The sequence below is a fragment of the Euprymna scolopes genome, chromosome 33, assembly GCF_053919585.1.
Source record: "Euprymna scolopes isolate OS-2025 chromosome 33, ASM5391958v1, whole genome shotgun sequence".
Classification (NCBI taxonomy): Eukaryota; Metazoa; Mollusca; class Cephalopoda; order Sepiida; family Sepiolidae; genus Euprymna; species Euprymna scolopes.
The window spans coordinates 80,557,007-80,582,469 of NC_136514.1; the positions used below are offsets into that span (position 1 = coordinate 80,557,007).

The 25,463-nt window shown below is 35.2% G+C and overlaps 1 protein-coding gene across 50 annotated transcripts in view; it reads left to right on the plus strand.

The window, feature by feature from the left end:
* Positions 1-25,463, plus strand: part of LOC145258325 (centaurin-gamma-1A-like) — a 511,784-nt gene that overhangs the window by 100,898 nt on the left and 385,423 nt on the right. For all 50 annotated transcript variants that reach the window (XM_080116465.1, XM_080116462.1, XM_080116457.1 and 47 more), the window contains exon 2: positions 8,985-9,043. In XM_080116465.1, the coding sequence (XP_079972591.1) occupies positions 8,985-9,043 (59 nt within the window). The remainder of the gene's footprint in view (positions 1-8,984; positions 9,044-25,463) is intronic.

Consider the following 25,463-nt stretch of genomic DNA (forward strand, 5'->3'; position numbering starts at 1 on the left):
GTGTAATATCTGTTCTGTCCAAAGATGATACAATAATATTGGGAGTCTGCAACTATTAAAAAAGTTTTAAGCCCCCGATAACTAGATATTTTCTAAAGTTATATTAACTAGAATAATTAGATAAATATATTTTAGTTTCAACGCAGGTAATACTGTAATATTGTGAGGTTTTTGTTGGTACCGGACGTCTATAGGATAGAAATATTTTTAAGCATGGCAGCAATATATAACTCAAATTTCCACGGGTCATATTAGTAAATAATGTGTAATAACGAATCTCCTTGCCTCTGTTGTTGCATAATTTTAAAAAAAGAATGGCAAAATATTAAAAAAAAAAAAATTTATAAATAGTTCCCAAATTTAATGGAAAACATTTCTTCCACAACAATCTGGTCGTTTTGACTAAAAATAAAGAATCGATAATTTCTGTTTCGTAAAGTTATTGGAATTTTCTTTAAAATATTTCTAAATCAGAAAATTGTTTTAGCTTATTGATTATTGGTTTTGAAAAAGAAAGAAAACATTTAGAAATCGATTCTTGTTCCTTTTATTGTTGTCACAATTATTGAATTGGAAAACTTTCAGCCATTTACGGTGACGATTGTGGGAAGGGGATAAAAGGTTGTCTTATAAATCCAAATTACTAATTGAATTTGGTGATGGAAAGTTCAAGACCAGATGTTCTTGGCATTCTGCAAGCCACAGATGGACCACGAGTGTTGAATCTACGCATTAAGGAACGCTAGAGGAAAATGTTATTCGAAAAGACAGAGCAGTCAGCACCTCTGCTACAGAATCCTCTCATAGGTGCCCTACAGGCAGAGTTCATATCGGACTGACGAGCCATGTCCAGATCCACAGAACAATCAGACTGACGAGCCATGTCCATAATCTGGTATTTTATTTCATTAATTTGTATAATTGACTGTTAATAATACTAGACTTTTAACCCATTAAAAATAGGGGGAAAAGTTATGGCCCGTTGACTTAGAATGAGTACTTTATGCTAAATTAGTGGTTGAATATGACTAAGTTTATGCTCATTTCTGCATTAAATACTAATCTGTATTAATCCCTAATCATGCATTGAATGGATACCATAATACTTAGTTTGCTGCATCTTGTCATAACAAAGCTCTGTACAAAATTTAAGCCAGATTGGCTGTGTAGTTTCTGAGTAAAAGTAAGAATAAATGTCGTATAGTGATGAATAATTTCTATTCATCCCTAAATGTGCATAAAATAGATACCATAATACTTGGTTTACTCCACCAAAGATCCATACAAAATTACACCAGATCGACTCGATAGTTTCTGAGAAAATGTGGAACATGCACATAGAAACTATAGTATAGATTTCTTTTGAAATGATGTTCATCACTCAATACTATTAAGATAGAAATTACCGTTTCTTCCTTACTGAAAATTGTAATTGTCAGCTGATTATTCTTTAACTATATCAAACAGTTTTTAAAATTGTAGCTATGTAATTCTTTTTAAAACCTTTTAAGTATTTAGTTATTGGGTTGTTTTTGTCTGATTTTCAGATTATTGTAAAAACTATGAAAAATCTGCATATATTCTCACAAACATAAATACACTGGAGGGGGGGGGTGATTTATATGTTAGTTTTACTAATATTTTAAAATCTACAAATGTTTCTCATTTTCTCAATTTTGGTGACCAGTTGTTGTATAGGATTGAGTGCAAATGTTCTGCTGAATGCACCTAAAAAGCCGGAAAACTTGGTGGGTGGAGTGGGGTAGGTGGAGTGGGATGGGCAATAGTAACAGGTGTCAGTTGTTTACTGTAGGCATTCTTTCAGGAAGATGGTTAGGGTTTCACATAATGGAAATTCAGATTTCGATCCACTTCCTCCCTCTACCCTCATCTCCCTCTTTCTACTGTCATCTCCTTCCTTTGATCTTTGCCCCCCCCCCCTCGACCTCTCTGTCTGTTCCTCAAACATTAAAATAATAACAGATCATCCAAAGATGATTGGAGCAATTTGATGTTCTTAGAGTAAAAAAGTCCAACTTTACCCATTTTAAAATAAATTGTTCCAAAATCAAATTGTCATGATAATTAAAACAGCATAATTTTAACTGAATAGATTTCAAATATATAATCACATTCACGCACCAGTTCTTGTTAGATCACCGAAGTTGAGCAACGTTGAGCCTGGTCAGTACTAAAATGGGTGACCATTTGGGAATTTCAGGTGCTGTGTTTGTTCTCTACTTACCTTGGCACTGGACTCGAGCAGTACCAATTCAAGAGAGGTGTGGTTGGAGATTGCGCAACTCTTGCCTCACAATTACATTAAAGAAGGTATCCATTATCTCTTGAGACTGAACAGAGGCATTCGTCTTATTGATTCAAACAATATTTAGAATACAAAATAAGTTAGTGTTTTAAAAATAATTTGTCACAATTTTAGATAAATGATGAAGAGAAATATTTGTTTTATTTGTTATACTAGCAGATAGATCCGACGTTTCCCAGTATTAAATGATGATCAACAAATGATTCATACTCCCAGATTTTTATTACCATCGAAATCAGTATGCCCATTGTTCAATCAAATAGATTGATTGCCTGCTCTAATTGGAGGCGCATCGTGGTGCACTGGAAGGAAGCTTCACATGCCTCTCTGCAGTTACTTAGTCCACAATACATTGTAGTCTGCATTGCACTGTAGAGAACCTACTGTTGATTTTATAAAAACATTTTTTATATGTAATGGCTTGAATTAAAGTTTAAAATGCAGAAGTCAAGTATCATGCTTCAATTGTGCTCTAAACAGAAACATTCATTTTAATACTGCACCTTTGTCATATCAAAGAACCTTCTGTTTTTATATGCTTGGACTTGCTGCTTGTGCAGTGATAATGAATTGAATTTAAGTTTAAAATGAAAAAATTAGGTGTCATGACACAATTGTGTTTGAAACATAAATATTAATTTCAAATACGCTCCTGTCATATCCAAGAGCATACTATTGATTTTATGTCTGGTCTTTCAGCTTGTGTAGTAATAAAACTTTTCAAATGCACTCGTGATGTTAGGCTATGTAAGGTTGTTGACTTTGGTCAAAATCGCATGTTTCTTCTATCGGATTATTTTGATTATTGATACTTATTGAAGGCATTCTGATACAAAACCTATCTAAGAACACTGCCAGGTGCATAAAGTAACTTTGTGTGAAATTTCATAAAAATCGGCCCAGCCGTTTTCGAATCCATAGGGAATAAATTCACGCATGCACATTCACACTCACGCATGCACATTCACACTCACGCATGCACATTCACACTCACGCATGCACATTCACACTCACGCATGCACATTCACACTCACGCATGCACATTCACACTCACGCATGCACATTCACACTCACGCATGCACATTCACACTCACGCATGCACATTCACACTCACGCATGCACATTCACACTCACGCATGCACATTCATTCACACATGCACATTCACACACATTCCCACTCATACACACATTCCCACTTATACACACATTCCCTCACACACACTTACTCACACATTCCATATATACACATTCCCAATCACACACACACACACACATACCCCCACACACACTCACACTTTCACATTCACGCACTCACACTTTCACATACATGCATACACAGAGTTCCTTTTATATAATAGTAGATTTGACAACGAAAATTATTTCTACAGAAAAAGTCATATTTTTCCTAACGCTGTCGATCCTGACATTTATTATTTAAAAAATAATTTTATGAATAGTACTTAATACGGACTGATGTGGAGAGCATCATGGAATTTCCACAATGTTCCGTTAATAAATTATTATTGGTGAAGGAAGATTTTTTAGGCTGGCATCTTAAAATTTCAAGAGTCAAATTCACCAGAAGAAAGTCGGATGTTACATCAGCCGAAACGTAAGAATAACATCCAAGATAAGAACAGTTATCGAAATAATCCTCATCTCGAAAACAAAATGTCAAAACAAAAACTTTTGCAAGTTTTCACGTCTTTTTACCACCTGGTGTGTCCCTTTTCTTGATGTTCATGGATGGTTCTCGAGTCAGACATTTTTTTTCTAAAATTTAGTTGAGCATTTTTAACTACAGACTCCACAATCCTAATCATAACGTCGCCATTTTAGTTTCTTGCAGCTGCATTTATATAAATACAAGCCTGACTCGATCATAAATATCAGAAAACAAAAGAACAAAATAAACCAACTAATGGGAATTGGATTCGGGCAGAAATTATTGATTTTCCTTGATAGCTTGTAAATTTGAAACCGACTCTTCTGCTTCGAGAAATATTATCTTTCTGGCCAATGTAAGTAGAATGACTTCTCGTTAGATTTTGGTGAGAATTAATAACTTTGCCGTGATCCTCTTTCCTTCCATTTGCTCTTACTCTCTCTCTCTCTCTCTACTCCCTTCCTCGCTCTCTATAATTCCCTCCCTCTCTCTACGTCTACCTTTTTCATCTCCTGAAATGTTCAAAATTTATCTGAGGATGATACAAAATGGAATCATTAACCATTTTTGCATATTTATTCGAATTGCCAACGCTATTCTAACTTTACGATTACTGATGGATGGTGCTTTTGATAATCGTCTAAATGGACTTACGCAATTATCTTATCCATCATTGAAATTGCCTCGTCTATCAGAATTGGTAATTGCATATTTTCGACTCGTATCATCCTTGTTTGTGGCTATGATAAATATCAGATGTAAAATCAGCCAAAAAAAAAAAAAAAAAAGAAAACTGCTTTGGAGGCAAGTTTAATAAAAAATAATTTAAAAAAAAAAAAAACCCTCACGGACACTTTTGACTTCTGACTCGGTCCTTACTGCAAAGTTGGGAGTCTGCTAAACATTTCTTTTTTTCTTTTTTATGGAAATCTCCTGACAAAGTGTGAAGCATTTGATGTGAGGACCTAACAAGAACAAAAAAATAATTATCGCATAGACAGGAGGTGTCTATTGAATTTAGTCTTAAAAAAAAAAAAACAAGGTTATAGAAAGGAGGAAAACAGCAGGAAGAGTTTCACAGCTTGCAGTTCTTGGAAAGAGACTACTGGATTAGAAATTTGCATCATAATAAGATATCAAAATAGCAAATTGATGAAGACCACTAGACCAAAGAGTCAAACGAGCTGAAACAAAAGAATAGATTAGACAATTCTGAAGAACACATATAATAGTATTTTTAGAAAAAGCTGAGACTAGCAATATCACATCTGAGAAAGAGAGGTTGCAGTGAAGAAGTGGAGCCAATCAAATTACAGATATGTGTCTGCACCTTATCAAGAACCCCCATATGGGACATACATTCACCAGCTTAGATATGGCTAGTGTACTTCATACATTGCCCGATAGATTTGTAGAGATAGAGAATAGCCTCAGGTGTGAGAAAATGTTTAGATGATAATCATAGCATTGCTTGTATTGGATATGAACTCATGGTGCAATGGATAAAGTGCTAAGTTATAATCGGTTTTAATTGGTAGGATTCTGGAGGTTCATGGTTTTATCCTTTAAGAACATAATTAAGAATTATTGGAGTCATCTACTTGTTCATGGCTAGCAGAATGAGAGCAGTCTGCTTTTGTGGAAACAAAGGGTTCGGTTTAAAGTTCTGTACAGATCTATCAGATCAGGCAGTCTGAAGATACTGACTTCCTGACTTAAAATGCATCAAACATTTATGTTATTGCTTATTATATCATTGTTTATATATCGAAATTTGTTTTGAAAACTTTAATTTTGTCTGGAGAAGGCCTTGAAGAGTCTTAGAAAAATGAACGTTGAAAATTTGTGTAAACCCTGATCATTCGTATTATTTGGATTCATCGGACTACTGTTCTCATGAGTTCATTGAGTGTGATTTTTTTATAACGTTTTGGTTGATGTAACCTATCTTGTCGAACTCAAGAATTTGGACGGAATTTCGAGCGGAACCCTTAATTTACTTTACAGGGGTAGCATGCTCTTTTTCCGTCAGCCATGAACGGATAGAGGTTCAATTGATTCTTCCAAGTACTCTAACCACTGAGTCACAGGTCCTTGTGGCACAGTAATTAGAGTACTTGGAAAAATGAATTGTAAAAAGTGATATTCTCCTAAAGGTTGGAGGTTCAGTCTTCAGTGTGAGTAGCTGAAAAATACAATTGCAAATTACTTAGGACCTTTGGTAGTAATGGTTGACTGAACAAGAGCGTGAAGTAAATAAAGGGTTCCGTTTAAAATTCTGTCCAAATTCCAGAGTTCGACAGAAACATTCCCAAGTTCAACAAGATACACCTGAAGGAGGTCGGAGGTTATATCGACCAAAACGTGAAAATCATACTCAAGATGAGAACAGTAGTCCGATGAATCCAAATAATACGAGTAACCAATCCTCATCTCAAAAATTCAGAAACCTCCTCCTCCTCTTTTCCCTGCTGATTACTGACTGATTTTGTTTACTTTGACCGAATATTTGTTTATATTTCTTCTTTAAAAGATAAACAAGTCATTAGAATCTACTTTGTAGGACGTTTCAGCTTTCATGTTTTCAAAATATTACAGATGTATGTCAGTATAGATAAACACTCTCTTGCACTATTTCTCTCTCCCTCACGTCTGTCACTAGGATAAATTCTATTTTGTAAATAAGATTTTAAAATGTTTACCGTAGTACGTTACGCTGTTTAATCTTTTTATTTTAATAAATATTCGATTAAAAATAAAATAATTATTGCGTTGATGTGTGACATCATAGGTTTATGATTTACGTCACGTTTCAAAACATAATCGGTCATAAAACTTAAATGAATGCTTAATATCATTATCAAGTGTTAGAAATTCCTTTAATAGTTGGAAACAATTTATTTTACTTTAACTATGTGTTGGCATTAAAACTATTTAACGTATAACGCGTTCGGTAGAAGAATGACGTAAGCGCCAAAAGTTGAAAGTTTTAGATTTTTGTTGCAAAACGCGTAAAATATCAAGGAGAATCCAATCATAAAAAAAAAAAAAAAAAAAAAAAAAATCATTGAAGTCAAAGCACTTATGTGAAAATAAGTGTTTGAATATTTGATATACTGTATATTTTGGCGTATAAGGCGACTGTCAGATAAGAGGTACAAAATTGGAGCAAATTATAATAAATTTATCGGTTGTATAAGACGACTGCTAAATCACGAAACCATGTTTGTTTAGTCTAGGCTAGAGATTGCAACACCCGGTATCTTATGAAGTATTTGTTTTTAAAGATGATTTTTTTAACTTTAAGGGTCGTCTTATACGCCAAAATATATAGTATGTCTATTGAAATGTGGATACTTGAGACCATAGATGTTCTCTAACTAATTATGTTCTATTTGTTTTGATTTTTCCAGACTTGCAAATCAACGAGCACTAACATCATTGTTGTTCATTAAAGTCAAACATCTAAAAAATTTAATTTTTAAGCCCCCCTCCCTTCAAATACTTAGCATAGATATATCAATATCTTCAATATAAAGTGTTTTTCTGTTCTAGATTATTCACTGCACTGACCTCTATATGGTTTCTAACTATATTTGGTTAAATTTGTACTTTATGTTAGAATGATATTGTAAGATTGTCTTTGTATTTAAATAGTTAATTTCTTCCATTACACGATTATTAAACCTCATTTAAAGGCTCAAAGAAGTATCATTCTGCTCCAAACATTTAACCTTTTTTTTTTTTTTTTTTTTTTTGAAAGTATCAAGTGAACTTGCATCGTTCTTTCACTGAACGCGCCATGTAATCTCATAAAACTCACTGTCTCCATTTTTTTCAAACTGTATCTTCTATGAGACGAAAGCTAGCAAAGCAATGGCAGGTGGCTCAAATGATACTTTTTTTATGGGTTTTTAGTTAAAATAGTTAAAGGATCATAAAGGGGTCAATCGAAAGAAATCAGAATTTGCAAAGTGCGAGTCGACTAAAATTGTATGCGCAAATGGTTATATATTTTGTTCATCAATCTTGGTTTATTTGTAATTACTTCATATCTGACTGACAATGGCCAGCTGGGAATGTCACGGGCTTCACTATGGTCTTGCTTTCCATTTTGATTCTAGCTGATAATACCCAAGTCATATTTTTTTTTCTTTTACTTTTGAAATCACGACTATACGTTGGGTACAATACTATATAAAATAATGGATAGAGAATTGACTCAAGAATCAGATAGATGGAATCTGGATAAATTAGAATATCATATGTAAGTGCATTTTATGACCAGACAACGCCAGTTGCCAATTGAGTTTTGGCATGGAAGTTGCATCGATTTGTTTGTATATATATTTTTTTTAATCACTAGTATAAATTGAGTACAAGCTGAACTTGAAAGAATTTACGTGACTGAAATAGGAATTAATTCTTGAAAAATATTGTTTGATCACAGAAAATCTATTAGTTTTTTCTTGGGAAAAACACATAGTTTCAATACCGTTTGTTCTCAATTCAAAAGAATTTACATGACTCAATGGGCAATGCTGGGTGCCCCCTCCCCCTCCACATTCTGGTAGTATATACTAAAATTTAGGCCCTTAGAGCATTGGCATGTATTGAAAAAAGAAAGTGCTTAATCGCAAATGTGATAGCTAAAATAAAATTATTTATTTAAAAGCTTATATATTTCAGACATGTACCATAGTTTCATTGAAGTAGATTGACCTTATAAAAGGCATTACACATCCAAACAATTATCAGGAACTCACAAGATGGAAATAAATTAAAGAATGGAGTTCAAAACGATTTTGTAAAATTTATTTTCATCTTCTTCCTATCTCCATCGCTTTCCTCCTCTTCTTTCGGTTTATATCTCCTCCAAAATGATGACAATTTTTAATATTTCAAGTTTTCTATCTACCTTTTTTAAATCATTTCACAATTGATCAACTTTTTGATAAAATGTTTGATTCTTTTTCTCTTTTTTGCTTTCAGATTCTTTTGTGAATAGTCAGGAATGGACTTTAAGTAGAGCCGTTCCAGATTTAAAATTGGTAGGTGCATTTTTTTTCACCCTCTTGTCTTTTTGTTTTTTCTTTTTTAATTTTTCTTTTTATATTTTCTTTGTCATTTTCTTTTTGTTTATAGCATTAAAAAAAAAAAAAATTGTTTAATTTAATTATTTATATTCCAAAAGTTTATTTTGATCCACTATAAATTATGTTCTTAAATGGGCTTTATAGATGTTCTTGCTTTCGGCTAAGGATGACATTGTTCTCTGAGACAGGGAAATGAACCTTGCACGGAAGAAGCATGACAAATGCATTTATCGTTAGACATATAGGTTATGAATAATTAGGACTTATAGGTTATGGAAAATGTCAAGTTTTTCTTTGGTTTTTATAGAAATCCCTTAAGACAAGGCATGAAGCCACTTGATATAAAGAGCAAAAAAAAACAAAATACTAATTCAAAATTAAAAACTTGCCAATGATAAGTGTTAGATAGAATATTATAACCCAGAACACAGTAATTCTATCCTCTTTGCCAGAAACACTGCTCATGGAATGTGAGGACTAAAGGACAAAATAAAGAAAGAAAGTAAATCCAAGATCCACTTTCTACTGCTTTGTGTGCTGTATTAAAATATCTGCTAGGAAGTTGAGATTGAAAAATTGAATGATGTGAAAGTTCTGCCACATCCACCCTGTTGTCTAGACTTAGCTCCATCTGACTTTAATTTATTTTGATTGATGCAGCATTTTATGAAACGTTATAGATTTGTATTCTTGCTATGAAGTTGAAAAAGTTTGTCAAGAATGTTTCAATTTGAAGGTGACAGAGCAAATCCGAAAGCTCCAAGTTTGTTAATGATGGTCTTGATTTTGAAGTTGTTCTATTTGAATAAATTCTTGCAAGAAAGTACCCAACTCCAGATGCAGTCCTCTCCCTATGTAAGAGTCGTTTCAAGATGGGAGTACTTGTTGCCTGACAGAATCCAGAATTGACTGTGAAATCTAGTGGACAATGATATCTTTCGTTCCTTACAGCCTTTTTCTCACAAAAGAAATGTTGCTAGTCTCTCTTTGCTCTCTTTATTTTGATGTAAAGTGCTTGGCTGAACTTCAATCTTTGGTTATTCTTTGTAAGACATTCACAGCAAGAACTCGTCTTCCTGCCACAACAAATAAAAACTTTTCATCATTGTGCCAAGCATCAGGCGAAATTTCATAACTTCTTTACAAGAGCTTCTTGTTTCATTCAGATGGAATAAAAAAATAGGAGGCATTACTTTTGGAACGTTCCTTGTGTGTGTGTGTGTGTGTGTGTGTGTGTGTGTATATATATAATGTGTACTAGTAAATTATGAATATATATGTATGGAAATATAGATACACAGAATTTTCTGCATTTCATCCTTGTATAGATTCATCAGGCTCTGATGGAAAATTCTGTGTAGCTTAATTGCCATGAATATATTTTCATAAGTTATTACCTAGTTCTACTCACACGTTGAGCGCTGTTGAAGTAAATACTGAAAATCAATGCATTAAATATATCTCCTGATAAAATGTTTTACATAAATACATGAAATAATATATACATATGTACACACACATATTGCCCGGTCATAAAATACACTTGAATATGATGTTTTGATTAATGTAGATTTCGCAGTATGTTATTTTGGACCTAATATATAGTAATTATTTAAAGTTAAAAAAAAAGAAAAAAAATGACCCTTGCATAACCGAGAATCAAAACCAAAATGTTTATCTTAAGATTTACTTTTTCCGTTGACGTTAATGCCTGAGCTATGAAGACATGTTTGCTGCAAGGCTAAAAATTAAAGCATAACCAATAGCTATTATGTTATACATGGATATTCATAATGCCATCGTTCGACCATCACCTGGTGAATTTATCGTTATATTTCAACAATGAGCGTCTACATCCTTTTCCGGAATGAAGTTAACTGTGCAAGAGGGCTTTAGGTATTCTCTCGTCCCTTGTTCTGACCATGTGACTAGCCCAACATAGACTGCATACGGAATGTCTCATTCCTAGTGATTTTACACTCTCTCATATATATATATATATATATATATATATATATATATATATATATGTTATATAAATATTACTATAATAATTTTTTGGTCCCCAGACAAAAGGAGTATGGACCTGTAAATTCACCCTTGTTCATTCATCTGTCCACACTTTTCTCAATAACTACGCCTTGGAATTTTTGAAATTTTGCACAAACATTGAACATGATTTGAGTAAAAAAAACTAACAGAATGGATTTTCCGGGAAAATTCCTGTTGCCCTCTTAGGGGTGCCTTTCGGGTTAAAATGGCTAAAATTGACACTTTTGTGTTTATTAAAAAAAATTGTTGCCTTGGATTTTTATAAAACTTTCTGAAAATCTGATTTCTATATAATTTTGTTTGTCTATACTTCAATAACTCTTTAGACTCTTAGGGCTAATAAAAACATTCCATTTTTGGGACTATTTTACCATATTTGTCCCAAATTTTCTGTAATTTTAGCAGTTTTGCATGGTGCTGAACTCAAATTTAAATATTACGGCCTTGGGGACTTTTGGGGCTAAATGGCGGGGGGTGGGGGTGCAAGTGATTGACTTTGTCATTTCTTTTTTTGCATGGTGCAGAACTCAAATTTACATATGTTAAGGTCCAAAACTGCACCGTTTGTCCATTTTCACCAGGATTTGATGTTCCCTGGGGACTTTTGGGCTAAATGAGGGAGGGGGGTCAAATGCTAAACTTAGTCATTTTTTATGCCTCGTTCACTGTGCACTCATGGAGACCATACATGCTTCACTTGTTTTTTTTAATACCTACAGACACTAGTGTTTCATCCTTTTGGGAATCATCAGTGCAGGGTGTCACGATTACCGCTGCTCGGGAGATTCGAACCCGTCCATGAAGCCATCTCTGACTCCACTAACAAGGAACATCCCCACTCGTCCAACTTTAACCGCAAGAAATGTCGTTGAAATTTAAACATTTATTTTTAAATGTCGAGACGTCTGTCCATAGTGATCTAATGATTATAACAGTATGATCTACGCATGCAAGCTCAAGTGACCAACTTTCATTTCAACTGTAAAATGTTCAACAATAAGAGCTAAGTTCTTAAAGGGCTGACATAATTATTACTATAATATATATATATATATATATATATATATATATATTACTAATTATTTATTTGCTTTTTTTTTTTGTGGCATTTTTTCTCTTGCGCATGTCAGTCAACAGCAGGCATATTTCCTGTTTGTTTCTCTTATAATCCATCTTTTTCCATTTGGTGGGGCAATGTTCTATTCGACTGTAAAAAAGGAAATTTGCCATAACCGCAAATGTTTTCAACTCCCATGAGTCGTCTTCAGGCACATGACAAATACAAAATTGCGTTTAGTGAATTTATTGAAAAAGTTGTTTAAAAGCACTTTAGCGTACCCTCTCCCTCATATTGAACCTGATTGATGGTCGGGGTGTTTATGCAAATGAGTAGGACTTCTATGATAAGAAGTTGCAATTTACAATATGAGACGGTTGGAGTTTTTTTTTTTTTTTTTTTTTTTTGGAATTCCACCCCAAACAAGGCACATTGCCACCTTGTTGTAGGGGGCTACTATCAGGGACATAAGCTACAGGGGTACTATGTGGGGAGTTTGGCAGCAAGATGTCGGTTCACGTTACACTTGAACTTCTGCATGTCAGTACAGTTGGGGAAGCAGGAACTCGGAAAGGAATTCCAAAGTCCAGCGGTTCTGGGGAAGAAACTACTGGAGTAAAAGGCTCTCTTATATCTAGGGATCTCAACTGTGAAGGGGTGGGATTTTGCTGCTTGTCGGGTTTGTCGGGGGTACTTACATCGAGGGGGCACAAGTGGCGTATTGTGGCAGTATTTTTTGTTAATGTATTTCTAAATTCATTTTTGGGGGTGTCATGTGCTACTATATGTTGGTAGATGGAGCTGTTTGAAGGAAACGGGTAACAAATAAGCTGGTGAGAACTACTAGTTCTAGTCATGTCAATGTTTGAATTGTTTTTAGAGATACATTCCCCCTATAGGACGTTTGAAAACCTTCTTTTTGTACTCTAACAGAACGTTGGCCCACCAAATGAAAAAAAAAAAATGTTTCACAAGAGAAACAAACAGGAATTATCCCTGCTGTTCAACGAAACATATATATTGGCAAGGAGACCCAACGTTGCGTGGGATTGAATGATGATGAATAAATTTTTCACACCTATATTTTTATTGTGATCGAAATCGGTGAAATCATCCCTTTTTCAATCAAATCAATTGCCTTCTCTAGTTGGGACCCAGCACGATACACTGAGAGGAAGCTTCACATTCCTCCTTGCAGTGACTTAGTTCACAATACATTGTAGTCTACATTGCACTGTAGAGAACTTACTGTTGATTTTATAATTTTTTTTATATATATATATGTAATGGCTTGAATTAATTTAAAATGCAAAAGTCAAGTATGCTTCAATTGTGCTCTAAACAGAAACATTTATTTCAAACGTGCCTCTGTGATAATCTAAGAACGTACTGCTTATTTCATATGTTGGTTCTTTTGACTTGTGTTGTAATAAAACTTCTCAAATACACTCATGATGTTAGGCTGTGTAAGGTGTTAACTTTGGTCAAAATCGTCAATTCCTTCTTTCATCATATTATTTCACTTATCGATACTTATCAAAGACATTCCAATACAAAACCTAAGAACACTGCCATGCACATAAAATACCTTCGTGTGAAGTTTCATAAAAATTGGCCGAGCCATTTTCGAGTCCATAGGGAACGAACTCACACAGACACAAAGTTCCTTTTATATAAGAGAGAGAGAGAGAGAAATAACCCCAACAAAGTAGATTTCCTAAAAAAATGTTTATTCCTGTCATATCAAATCACCAAAGAATCCAACTTTGTCTCTAGTGATGACTGTCATCGTTGTGTTTCAAAGAATCTTTGGTTGAATAGATAAGCAACCAGATGCTGACCATGATTTAAAAAAAAAAAAAATGTTTAGAGGTTGAGAGAAGCAATGAATGTGAGGGGAGGAGGTCACACTGATAAGCAGCTTTTGCCAGTTGGAGAGAAAAGAGGGTGGCGGGTGGATGAGTAAACCCTTTTGAAACTGCACTGTGTTATCAGTAGAGAAAAGGAGTGGGTTGGGTAGATGTCAAGTATGTTTTGTTTTTTTTGGTCTTTTCATTCTCTAGTCAATGCTTTTTTTTTTCTATTTCGAAAACATGGGGTAGTTAATGCCAAATGACACTGCACTGTTTGATTCAGAGGGAAAAGGGGAGAGAAAAGAAAGAGGGCTCCATTTCCCCCCCCCCAAGGCAGTGGCATGCATATGTGTGTGTGTGTGTGTGTGTGTGTGTGTGTAACAATTTCTTGGTATGTATATATATATATATATATATATATATATATATATATTAGCATGGGTACCCGTCGTTGCCCGGGTGTTTGGAGGTGTGTGTTGAGCAAAAACAAAAAAAAGTGGTAGTAGGAAGGCAGGCTCGAACCCGTACCGCAAAGGAGGAAAAGAACATGACGTCTTTGCTGTTACGACCACCTCCAAACCGGAAGTGACGTAGGTTTAAATTAAGGCTAGACAATCGAAAAGTGGGGGATGACTTTCAAAAATATCGGTGAAAACAGCGACTCCTCCTTGTAGAAAAGTGCCCAGTTGAGGGTGAAGAAATGAATGATTTTAGCCAATTTTTCGATATTTGTTGGCTGAGGGCTCACTCTAAAACGATACTGATCTTGTGAAAATCCGTCGCCTCTGTTGAAAGTTTTAAGCAGACATGCAAACATACATACATACATTTATATATTGGTAGTTTAAATTTTCGACCCAAACCTATTAAAAAAGTTTGCCCTGTCTCTGAATACTCTTTATGTAAAATTTCAAATGTTTAGACCAGAAATTGTCCGAGTAATTTGGTAGACCGCAGAGGTCAATATTTTAAAAACTTTGACCCCTATTATGACCCCTTAACGTTTATTGTTTTCGGCTGAAATCAAGTTATTAAGTTAGATCCATGTCCAAGGAGCCTATATCTAACATTTCAATTGTTTATACCCAAAATTGGCGGAAGAATTTGGTAGAGTTCTCAAAGGTCAAATTGTTGAACTTTGACCTCTTAACAGCCAAATTTCTGGCCGGGAAACGGATTACAAAGATTTTCCCAAATCTCCATACTCTGTATATCAAATTTCGAGTCTGTAGACTGAAAATTGACAGTTGTGTCGGGGGGGGGGGGGAATGTACAGACAGACAGACACTTTCACACACACACACACATATATATATATATATATATATATAGCTATAAAAGTGAGAATGTGTGTGAGAGAGAGAGGACAACTCTCAACCTATATACTCAACGAAGTTATTATCTACAGACTTGAATTTCGGTATATAGGGTATTCAGGCACATGGAAAATTTTTAATCGGGTTTCATCCAGGAAAAAAGAGCTGCTAAGGGGGTCAAAATTGAAAAATCAATACTAGGGGGCGGTAATCGGATTTTTATCTTTTTGTCAACTGTTTCATGACTGCGCATGCATGAATTGTTCACATAACAGCTTCTTTGTTAAAAATAAGTAGGTTTGAAAACACTTTTTAAAGCCGTTGCAAGCTAGCCTAATGGTTATCATACTTGACTCGCTGTCTTTAGGTTTTGGTTTCGATCTCAGCTCGAGTGTTTTTTTGTTTTTTTTTGTTTTGTTTTTTTTTTACTTACAAGAAGTGTACTGTTTAGAAAAAAATATAATACTCACATGCACATGTCTCAGTTTCTTTCCGTTCTTTTTATTTATTTTTAAGGAATTTAATGTTACATTTAATACTGGGAAACGCCGGATACATTTGCTAATATTAAATAAACCATAATACAGGAAACCTTCTCACGCTTATATCGGTCATACATAAATAATAAAACCCATTGTTTATTTAATCCCTGTGCTTGGTTTATTAGTACTTCAATGGAATCTACTCTGATGAACTCATAGTACTTGTGCCCCCCTACTTGTGTACATAATCCTGCCTTATCTGATAAGCAGCAAAATTTTGTTGTTGATTGCATTCGGTTTGAACCGTCTTCCTTCAAAGGAGGAAGTGTCAAGGGAATGTTAAATTCGCAGATGGTTACCAGTCGCTTGTAATGTTTGGTGCATGTTTGGTTAGGAAGCCAGTATCTTCAGACAGCCTAATCTAGTAGCACCAGATGACCTAACAAGAATTACCACATTGGGCCAAAGTGGACCTGGGAGCAATGGTAGCTAAAGGGAAACTCTATATTCCCCACAACCTCCAAATGGAGCCTCGCCACTGGATTTCTTTTACAATCATACCCAGGACCAAGCAGCAAAATCCCACCTCTTCACTGTTGAGATCTCTAGATGCTGAAAAGCCTTCTGCTCCAATAGTTTCTTCGATCGGACTGGTAGACTTCGGAATTCCCTTCCTGTTTCTTGCTTCCCTGACTGTACTAAACTAAAGTTTAAATGAAATATGAACAAATATCTCGCCACTCAACTCCCCACTGTCCCTAGTTAGATATAATCCCAAATAGTAGCTCTCTTACATTTCAAGCGAAAATATGCCTTGTTGAGGGTAAAAAAAAAAAAAAATAAATAAATCAAGTCCCTAAAATGGAAGGAACAATAATTTCTGGATGCCCCCCCCTTCTTCAACCGTCGGGATATCAAAAGAATGTGGGTGGGTGGGGATGAATGAATAGCTATTTCTACTCATAAGTGCAAAGTAAATCCCGTTAGGAGGGGAGGGGCGGGTTGACACCACCGGAAGTGGATTATTCTGCTAATAAGGGGGGGGGTTCGTGGGCAAAAATAGAGAAACGTTCTCTTCATTAAGTATCCTGTTTGTCATTGTTAGCAGGCAGGAAAGAGAAGACATTAACGGATATAGATTAAAAAAAAACAAAAAAAAAAAAAACGTAAGTGATTGAGGATAGTGTGTGGAGGTAAGGGGGGAGTTGATGAAAGGAACTAATATTTTTCCGGAAGGGGTGAGGGGTGACGGATGTTTACTTTGAAACATTTGTTGAAACATTTAAATAAGTTTTCTTGGATTTGATCTGATTTGGTTTCATGCGTATCTGATTAATCTCTGAAAAATCTATCTTCTTTTTTAATCTATGAGTCCTCATTTATCAAGGCCAAAAGTCACTTGAGGGTACGCGTTAATCAGATCGATAGATTATCGCCAGTTAAGTGATGAAGAATGTGCCGCATGTTTGGAATAAAAACGAAAATCAATTTTGTTTGTCATGTTGCCGTTAGTAACATATTACGATTTACTCACCTCTCCACGAGGACAGAGTAAGACGGGTCGTTTTTTTTATGTGGGGAAAATCCAGCTCCTCAAAAAAAGGGGCATTCTTGATAGGAACAAAAATTGTTTCAGTCACAAAATATTTCTCCTCCACTGACCGAGGACAGGAAAGATGTTGGAACAGCGCGACAATAACGTCAAGGGTGTGAGTTCCATATAGAAACGTTGATTTAATTTGAATAAAATAAAATATGCATCAAGTGTGCTTGAAAGCCAAATCACAACATAATATTAGGGAAATAAACATACTTTACTTGTTTGAAATTTCTAACATAAATATATTTCGGAGATAAACTCCATCCTCAGTATGTTGTTTTCAATTTAAATTAAATCAACATTTCTATATGGAACTCACACTCTTGGTGTAAAATAACATAATTTGTCGCTTATGTCAATTTTTGTGAATAACTAGACTACCTGTGACCCGTTGGGTCAGTATGTTATATTAGCTATGGAATTAATGTATGAGCATGACACCTGTGAGGTAATGAAAATAGTTTTTTGTTACATAACAGAAACATTTCTATGAAAGTATAATAAAATGAAAAAAGAATATAGATAGATTTCTATGAGTCGTTCTGTTTATAAATGTTTATTTTTGAAGAAAAAAATTAGACATTGAATTATAAGTGGTTTGCCATACTTATAGGTAAATGTGCACTGAATAGATACGATAATACTTAAAGTTAAATTCAAATTTTGATATATTTTTTAATTTAAACGCGAAAAAAAAAACAATTGGGATGCTGAAAACATACACAGTAAAACAATACATTTTATTGTTGCGTTGATTATTTATTTGTAACGCAAATTAAAAAAAACATATTTTCGGGGTTATTTATTTATGTTGGTAGTGTAGAAGAAAATGTATGAATGTTTTTTTAAGGAAGGTGAATTAAAAAATAATAATTGTTCAGCTTACTTGGCATTGCCCCTGCAGTGCTCTGTATAACAATATTACTCCTTATCTATATTTGCACTGAAATTATAAATGACTATCAATGCCAAAAATTGGACTATTTTGTTGGTAATTAGTGGAAACAAAATATATGGAACAGAAAAGCAAGCGAATAAATGCGTTGGTCCAACTGCCATGAGTGTAAGAGTCTGACATAACTGGCAAGGGAGAGATATTCTCCCAGTCTTTATAGTGAGTGGAAGAATTCATTATTATCTGGAAGGTTGAGCGCCACAACATTTTTATTTTATAATATTGTCCCATTGACTACTGGTCCTGGATATGACCTTAAACTATATCCGATGGTGAGCCCCCAGTTTGTGGGGTTTGGGGAGTGTGGAGCCACTCCTTAATTGCCATTGCTCCCAGGTCCACTGTGACCCGGAGTGGTAGTACCTGTTAGGGTCCCAACTATGGGTCAAATAAAAACTGACTTGAAAAAAAAAATATATTCTATTAAAAAATTTTTCTGCAAAATCACTGGGTTCGGCATTAAATAACCTGGAAAGGGTTATTAATATGCTGTAAAACAAAAACAATCACTCATTGACTACTGTACACTTTTTAACCCTTATCCTCGAGTGACCTCTGAGCCTTGTTAAGTGGTGACTTTTATGTAAAAAAAAATTATTTTTTAAGAAAAAGAAAACCCTTATATATATATATTAGGTACACGCAATTAATGGCTGCTTCAGTAGGGGGGTAAGGTTTTTAACGTCGGTTAATCATATTTTTTTTTTAATTTTCGAGTACTTTTTTATTGTATTTGAAAGATTATAGTTTAAAGTTAATTTCTCAAAGAAAAAGTGTGTGAAATAAAAAATAAAAAAATACATAGAATAATTTTTATCTCAAATCTGAAAAACCCTCTATTCATTATGACAAAAATCGCGTTTACATTTTTCTGGCAAGAAAAATAAGTTTTCTGAAATTATTTCCAAGTTAAGTATTAAGTTAAAATCTTAAGATAATGAATTAATACAATAAATGTAATTAACTTTTGCAAAAAAAGTAATGATTATCTAAAAATGTATCACTGCTAGGAACGAGACTTGTTCATAAAAAAAAAAAAAAAAAAAAACTCTAGCGGCAAAATTCAAATGTATGGAAGGACAAATTAGATATAATTTATGTCTTTACTTACCACTAGCGGGGGTACCCGGCGTTGCCCGGGTGTTTAGAGGTGTGTCTGCTCTTAAATCACAACAAAAGAATAAGCAAAGTAAATTACCCTGTTTAAATATAAAAAAAAATGTTAAAACTTTTAAAAAATAGAAAAAAAAAAAACTAATGTGAGGCAAACGAACGATGTTAAAATTTCTTAAAATCGGAAAAACAAAAATAAAAGAAAACGCGAATGTGATGGACCCCCCCCCCCCCAAAAAAAAACAAACGTTAAAACTTATTTAAAAAATCTGAAAAATAAAAACAAAAAAACATAAAACGTGAAAAATAGCTTAAATAACCCTGTTTCAATATTAAATCTTTAAAAATTGGAAAAAAAAAAAGAAGACATCTCACACCACGATTCGAACTCACAACCTTTAGATAAAGTGTGCAAAAAACCTGACACATTACCCGCTCGGCCAGCAATAAAGAGTAGCTGAAACACGTTTGCATTTATTTAAAAGTATTAAAAACAGAATTGACAATTGGTATGAACGGTTGCCCCTACATTGGCCAAGGTCTTAGATGTGGGGGCAACCCTACATATCGTCTTTGTTTGCAGTATCTGCTCCGGCAGATACTACACTGTGATCTTCTCACCCGGCCCATGGAGGGCCGGGAAGAGTGTGTATTTATTTGCTTCCCCACTGAGCAAATTAGGCACAAGGCCGTTTTTTAATGTAGAGAGAGAGGGAGGGGGGGGACCAGCTCCTGATGGGTGGGAAATGGGAGCTGGATAGTGACAATTGGTATGAAGGGTTGCCCCTACATTGACCAAGGTCCGATATGTGGGGTTGATATTTATTTGCTCGCCCACTGAGCAAATTAGGCACAAGGTCGATTTTTTAATGTGAGGAGTGAAGGGGAAATGGGGAACAACTCCCCTGGGAGTAGGGGAGCTGGATAGTGACGATTGGTATGAAGGGTTGCCCCTACATTGACCAAGGTCTTATATGTGGGGTTGCCCCCACATATGGTCTTTGCTTGCAGTAACTGTTGGAATAGATACTACACTGTGATTTTGTCACCCGGGCCACGTGGGCTGAGTTCCTTAGCTTTGAATTAGTTTCGGTTTTATACAAAAAAGCTGAACGAACACAAGACGAGCTGAAATAGCAAGAATTTTGTAAAAATCGACGTAAATAAATCTAGACGCAACACACGTTTGCAAATTGTACATATTATGATCTAGGGGCTATATAAACAGTTCTAAGCGATAAGGGACCGTTGGCGAAAAAAGCCTTTTCGAGACATACAAAAAATGCACGCACTCATTTGCCTTATATATATATATATATATATATATACTAGCGAGGGGTACCCGGCGTTGCCCGGGTGTTTGGAGGTGTGTGTGGAAACTCCCGGGGGTGGGGTGGGGGGTAAAATAAAAAAAATGTTTTGGTAGATAAGCATGAGGATCGAACCCGAACCCTTGAGGCAAAGTTGGAAATTAAAGTGTGAAAAAAAAAAGAGCGCGACGGTTTTAACCATTTAGCCACTGCGAGATGCTAACGGAAACATGTTTGAATTTATTTAACTTAGATTTTGCAGGTGCACGTTTCAATGACTTAATGAGGCTAAGTTTGACTGCGGGATAGTATTTCATTTACTGCGGGAACGCTTTCTTTTATTTTTATTTTCCCAAGACGTTGGGGGTCGGGGGAAACAGCTCCACTTGTCCAAATTGAATAGCAATTGTTTGATATATGGAAAATATTTCCACATTGATCAAAGCTGATTGCTTTTGGACATTTCCACCGATAGACGGAAAATACCGCCAGAATTAGTGTCGCTTTTATTATAGGAAAAAGACTAATCCACATGCGGCGAGCAACAAATGTTGAATATTTATCTTCCCGAAATCGAGCAAATTAAATAGACAGGCGAGCTCTGTTGTTAACTCTGAGATATTACGATTTACATGTGATATAAAGTTTTAAAAAGTTGTTAGGCGACTGACCGCTTCTCTGAAAAAAGCCTTTTGTAGACATACAGAAAAAGCGAGCACACATACACACATTTTTTTTAGCTCGCGTTCAACTCTAACAAGGCATATCGCCACTTGGACGTAAGAGACCATGCCTAGGAAAGATTAACAAGATGTTGATTTGTTACATTTAAACTTTTGCATGTCAGTACAGTCAGGGAAGCAGGTAACCGGAAGGGAATTACAGATTGTAGCTTTTTGAAGGAAAAACTATTAGAGTAGAAAGCTTTCTGGCATCTATAGACCTCAACAGTGAAGGGGTGAGATTTTGTTGCTAAGCAGGTTTGTCATGCATATGTACGTCGAGGGTGCACAAGTGCAATGAGTTCATCAGAACACATTCCATTAAAATACTTGTAAAGCAGGTACATTGATGCAACATTGCGGTGATGGGACAGGGGTTGGAGCTTAGTTGACAACGTGGGACCTATTAGATTTTATTTTTCTATTTTTTTAAACCCTATCACAGAGGGAGACAAGTGGTAGACGCACCAGCCCAGATGTGGCGATAATACTTGATGCATGGGTGAATGGATACTCTCAGGTGTGAGTAGTCTTCTAGCACGATAGAGGAAACCTACTAAAAGTTAATGATTATTGCATCAGCAACATCAAAAAAAAAATTGTATTTAAAAGGAAAATAATATGAAGCACTTTTCATACTACACGCTGCCATTGTAAAAATGTGACATTTTTTTTTTTTTTTATATACCTCCCCACTTTTTTTGGCTGTCAAAATAATTAAAATTATCATCTAACGGCAAATAATTGTTAAACGAGAAATGTCAGTTTTTATGGTAAAACACACAAAGGCAAAAGAAATAAAATGGAGGAATATTTTTCCTTTCAGAATCCCAGTCTGATTATTTTTGATTTATTTTTCAAAGAAAATAAAAAATGGCAGAAAGGAAACAAAGAAATCTTTTTTTTGTTTTTTTTTTTGTTTACTATTTTCCCCTTTCTGTTGCCAAACAAGAGTTGACTAAGTGACATCTCTCACTGTTCCTTTACTAATGGAAACCAGAAACACAAAAACTTTTTCTTTTTTTAAATTCTTTGTTAAAAAGCAAACAAGTAAAGCACGAGTTATCTCCCTTTGCGACTCCTTTTAGTTGAATAATGTGACTGTTGATAACAAGGGTTTTATTAGTGTTAGGTATGGTGAAATTAAATGTGTTGTTGCAATCTGACATTCCAAGAAAAAAAAGGTTTTGGTGATAGTTTAATTGACTGGTTTATGAACCTTTTATTCTTTTATCTAGCTTTTTGTTTTAAGAATTTTCATACCTTTGTCCCCCATTATGCCACCCCCATCTCTTTTGATTCTTCTCTCTCTTCCTACTCTACCTCTTGATTCGATCTCTCTCTCTACCTCTTGATTGGATCTCTCTCTCTACCTGTCTCTTGATTGGATCTCTCTCTCTACCTGTCTCTTGATTGGATCTCTCTCTCTACCTGTCTCTTGATTGGATCTCTCTCTCTACCTGTCTCTTGATTGGATCTCTCTCTCTACCTGTCTCTTGATTGGATCTCTCTCTCTACCTGTCTCTTGATTGGATCTCTCGCTCTCTCTGTCTCTTGATTGGATCTCTCGCTCTCTCTGTCTCTTGATTGGATCTCTCGCTCTCTCTGTCTCTTGATTGGATCTCTCGCTCTCTCTGTCTCTTGATTGGATCTCTCGCTCTCTCTGTCTCTTGATTGGATCTCTCGCTCTCTCTGTCTCTTGATTGGATCTCTCGCTCTCTCTGTCTCTTGATTGGATCTCTCGCTCTCTCTGTCTCTTGATTGGATCTCTCGCTCTCTCTGTCTCTTGATTGGATCTCTCGCTCTCTCTGTCTCTTGATTGGATCTCTCGCTCTCTCTGTCTCTTGATTGGATCTCTCGCTCTCTCTGTCTCTTGATTGGATCTCTCTGTCTCTTGATTGGATCTCTCGCTCTCTTGATTGGATCTCTCGCTCTCTTGATTGGATCTCTCGCTCTCTTGATTGGATCTCTCGCTCTCTTGATTGGATCTCTCGCTCTCTTGATTGGATCTCTCGCTCTCTTGATTGGATCTCTCGCTCTCTTGATTGGATCTCTCGCTCTCTTGATTGGATCTCTCGCTCTCTTGATTGGATCTCTCGCTCTCTTGATTGGATCTCTCGCTCTCTTGATTGGATCTCTCGCTCTCTTGATTGGATCTCTCGCTCTCTTGATTGGATCTCTCGCTCTCTCTGTCTCTTGATTGGATCTCTCGCTCTCTATTCCATCTCTGTCTCTTTCTTTCTCTCTATAATGAGAGTGGATATCTATTCCTAATCCTCTTAGATGTTATAATTTCCAAAAGTATAGGCACCATTAAAACTTCTGTACCAGAATAAAAATTATGTAAAAATTTGTTGAATGGATTGATTTGACTAGTAGAAAGCCACTTGCTAACGGATGGAAATGCGTAAACTGCCCAGGAGAACATTCGGCTGACTCGAGATTCTGTTAAAATTGGAAGAAAGCAAAATAGGTAATGAAACTCAAATACACCTAGAACATCTCATTCCCAGAAAGAAGCCCGAAAAATGGTTAACAATACTCCTTCAGCCCTCTCTTACTCAAAGAGTAACTCAACCATTGCAAACCACTACCAATTCTAAATGCTAAAAATATATTCTCATAAGATAACTAACAAATATGAATCCAAACTAACTCCTTATCTTCATAAAAGAACTACAGGCATCCACACAATCTGTGCCCCCAAATCCTACCAACACAACAAAAGATATTCAATAATAACAATTAACACTATCACAAGGCTCTCAGGTAGAAAAACTACCACAAAATACCAGAGTCCTTTAGAAATCAAGACTCACCATATCCAAAAAACAACTTTGCTGAATGGAAACTACACAAAAATATAACCTTGAATAAACAACCCTTGCCTAAAGCTAAACGTCACGACAAGCCATGTTAACAATCTTAATGCAGACAAAAACAAGAAACAAAAACTACAAATGATACACTAGAGATATGCAACAGATGTAGCACAAAAGGAAAAAAAAATAGAATTGGAAGAAAACCACAAGCAAAACCCATAGAAAAAAAAAAATACTCAAAAACACAAAACTTGACTAAATTTCAAATAGAAACTGAAAAAAAAACAAAACATAATACAATAGAATTGTTTCATGAATTATTTTTCCACTCAACAAAATATAAAAATTGAACGAAAATTATAAAATCTCATACCCTAATAATAAAAAAAACAAAAACGATAAAACAATCTTTTCTTGGCATTAGATGACCCCCAGGGGTTGAAATTAGAAATTGAAAAAGAGCCTTTAAATAAAACACTCACTCTATCTCCCTGATCCATCTCTCTCTTGTCTCCATTCTTCCTCATTTTCCACCTCTTACTCTTGTCTTCTATCCTCCACTCCTTTCCTTTATGTTCTCTTTAACAATATTTATTATCAAACTTGTATTCCCATTTTTGTTTTCATCACGTTCTCTCTTATCTTCCTCCATTGTCATTGGTGACACATAGAACATTATCTCAATGCTGATGCAATTCTCTACATGTACAAAAACCAAGTACATCCAAGGATGGAGTACTGTTGCCACATCTGGGCAAGAGCTGCCAGAAGCACCTTATCCTGCCTTGATATAGTTCAAAATAGATTTTGTAGCCTAATAGGGGATGCCCTTTTCTCTTCCCTGCAATCTCTTTCCTACAGAAGAGACGTTGTGAGGCTGTCTCTGCTTTATCATTATTTTCATGGCAAGTGCTCGTCTGAGCTTCATCCTATGCCCCCCCCCGCCAAACTTTCATGAAAAACACTCGTCTATTTGAAACCACTATTAATATAGCAATGGCCAGTGATTCTGAAAGTACATCTTTTAAACCCCTTGGCCTAACGTTCACAGGAAACATGAGTTGGAACAATTACATTGAAAGCATTGCCAGGC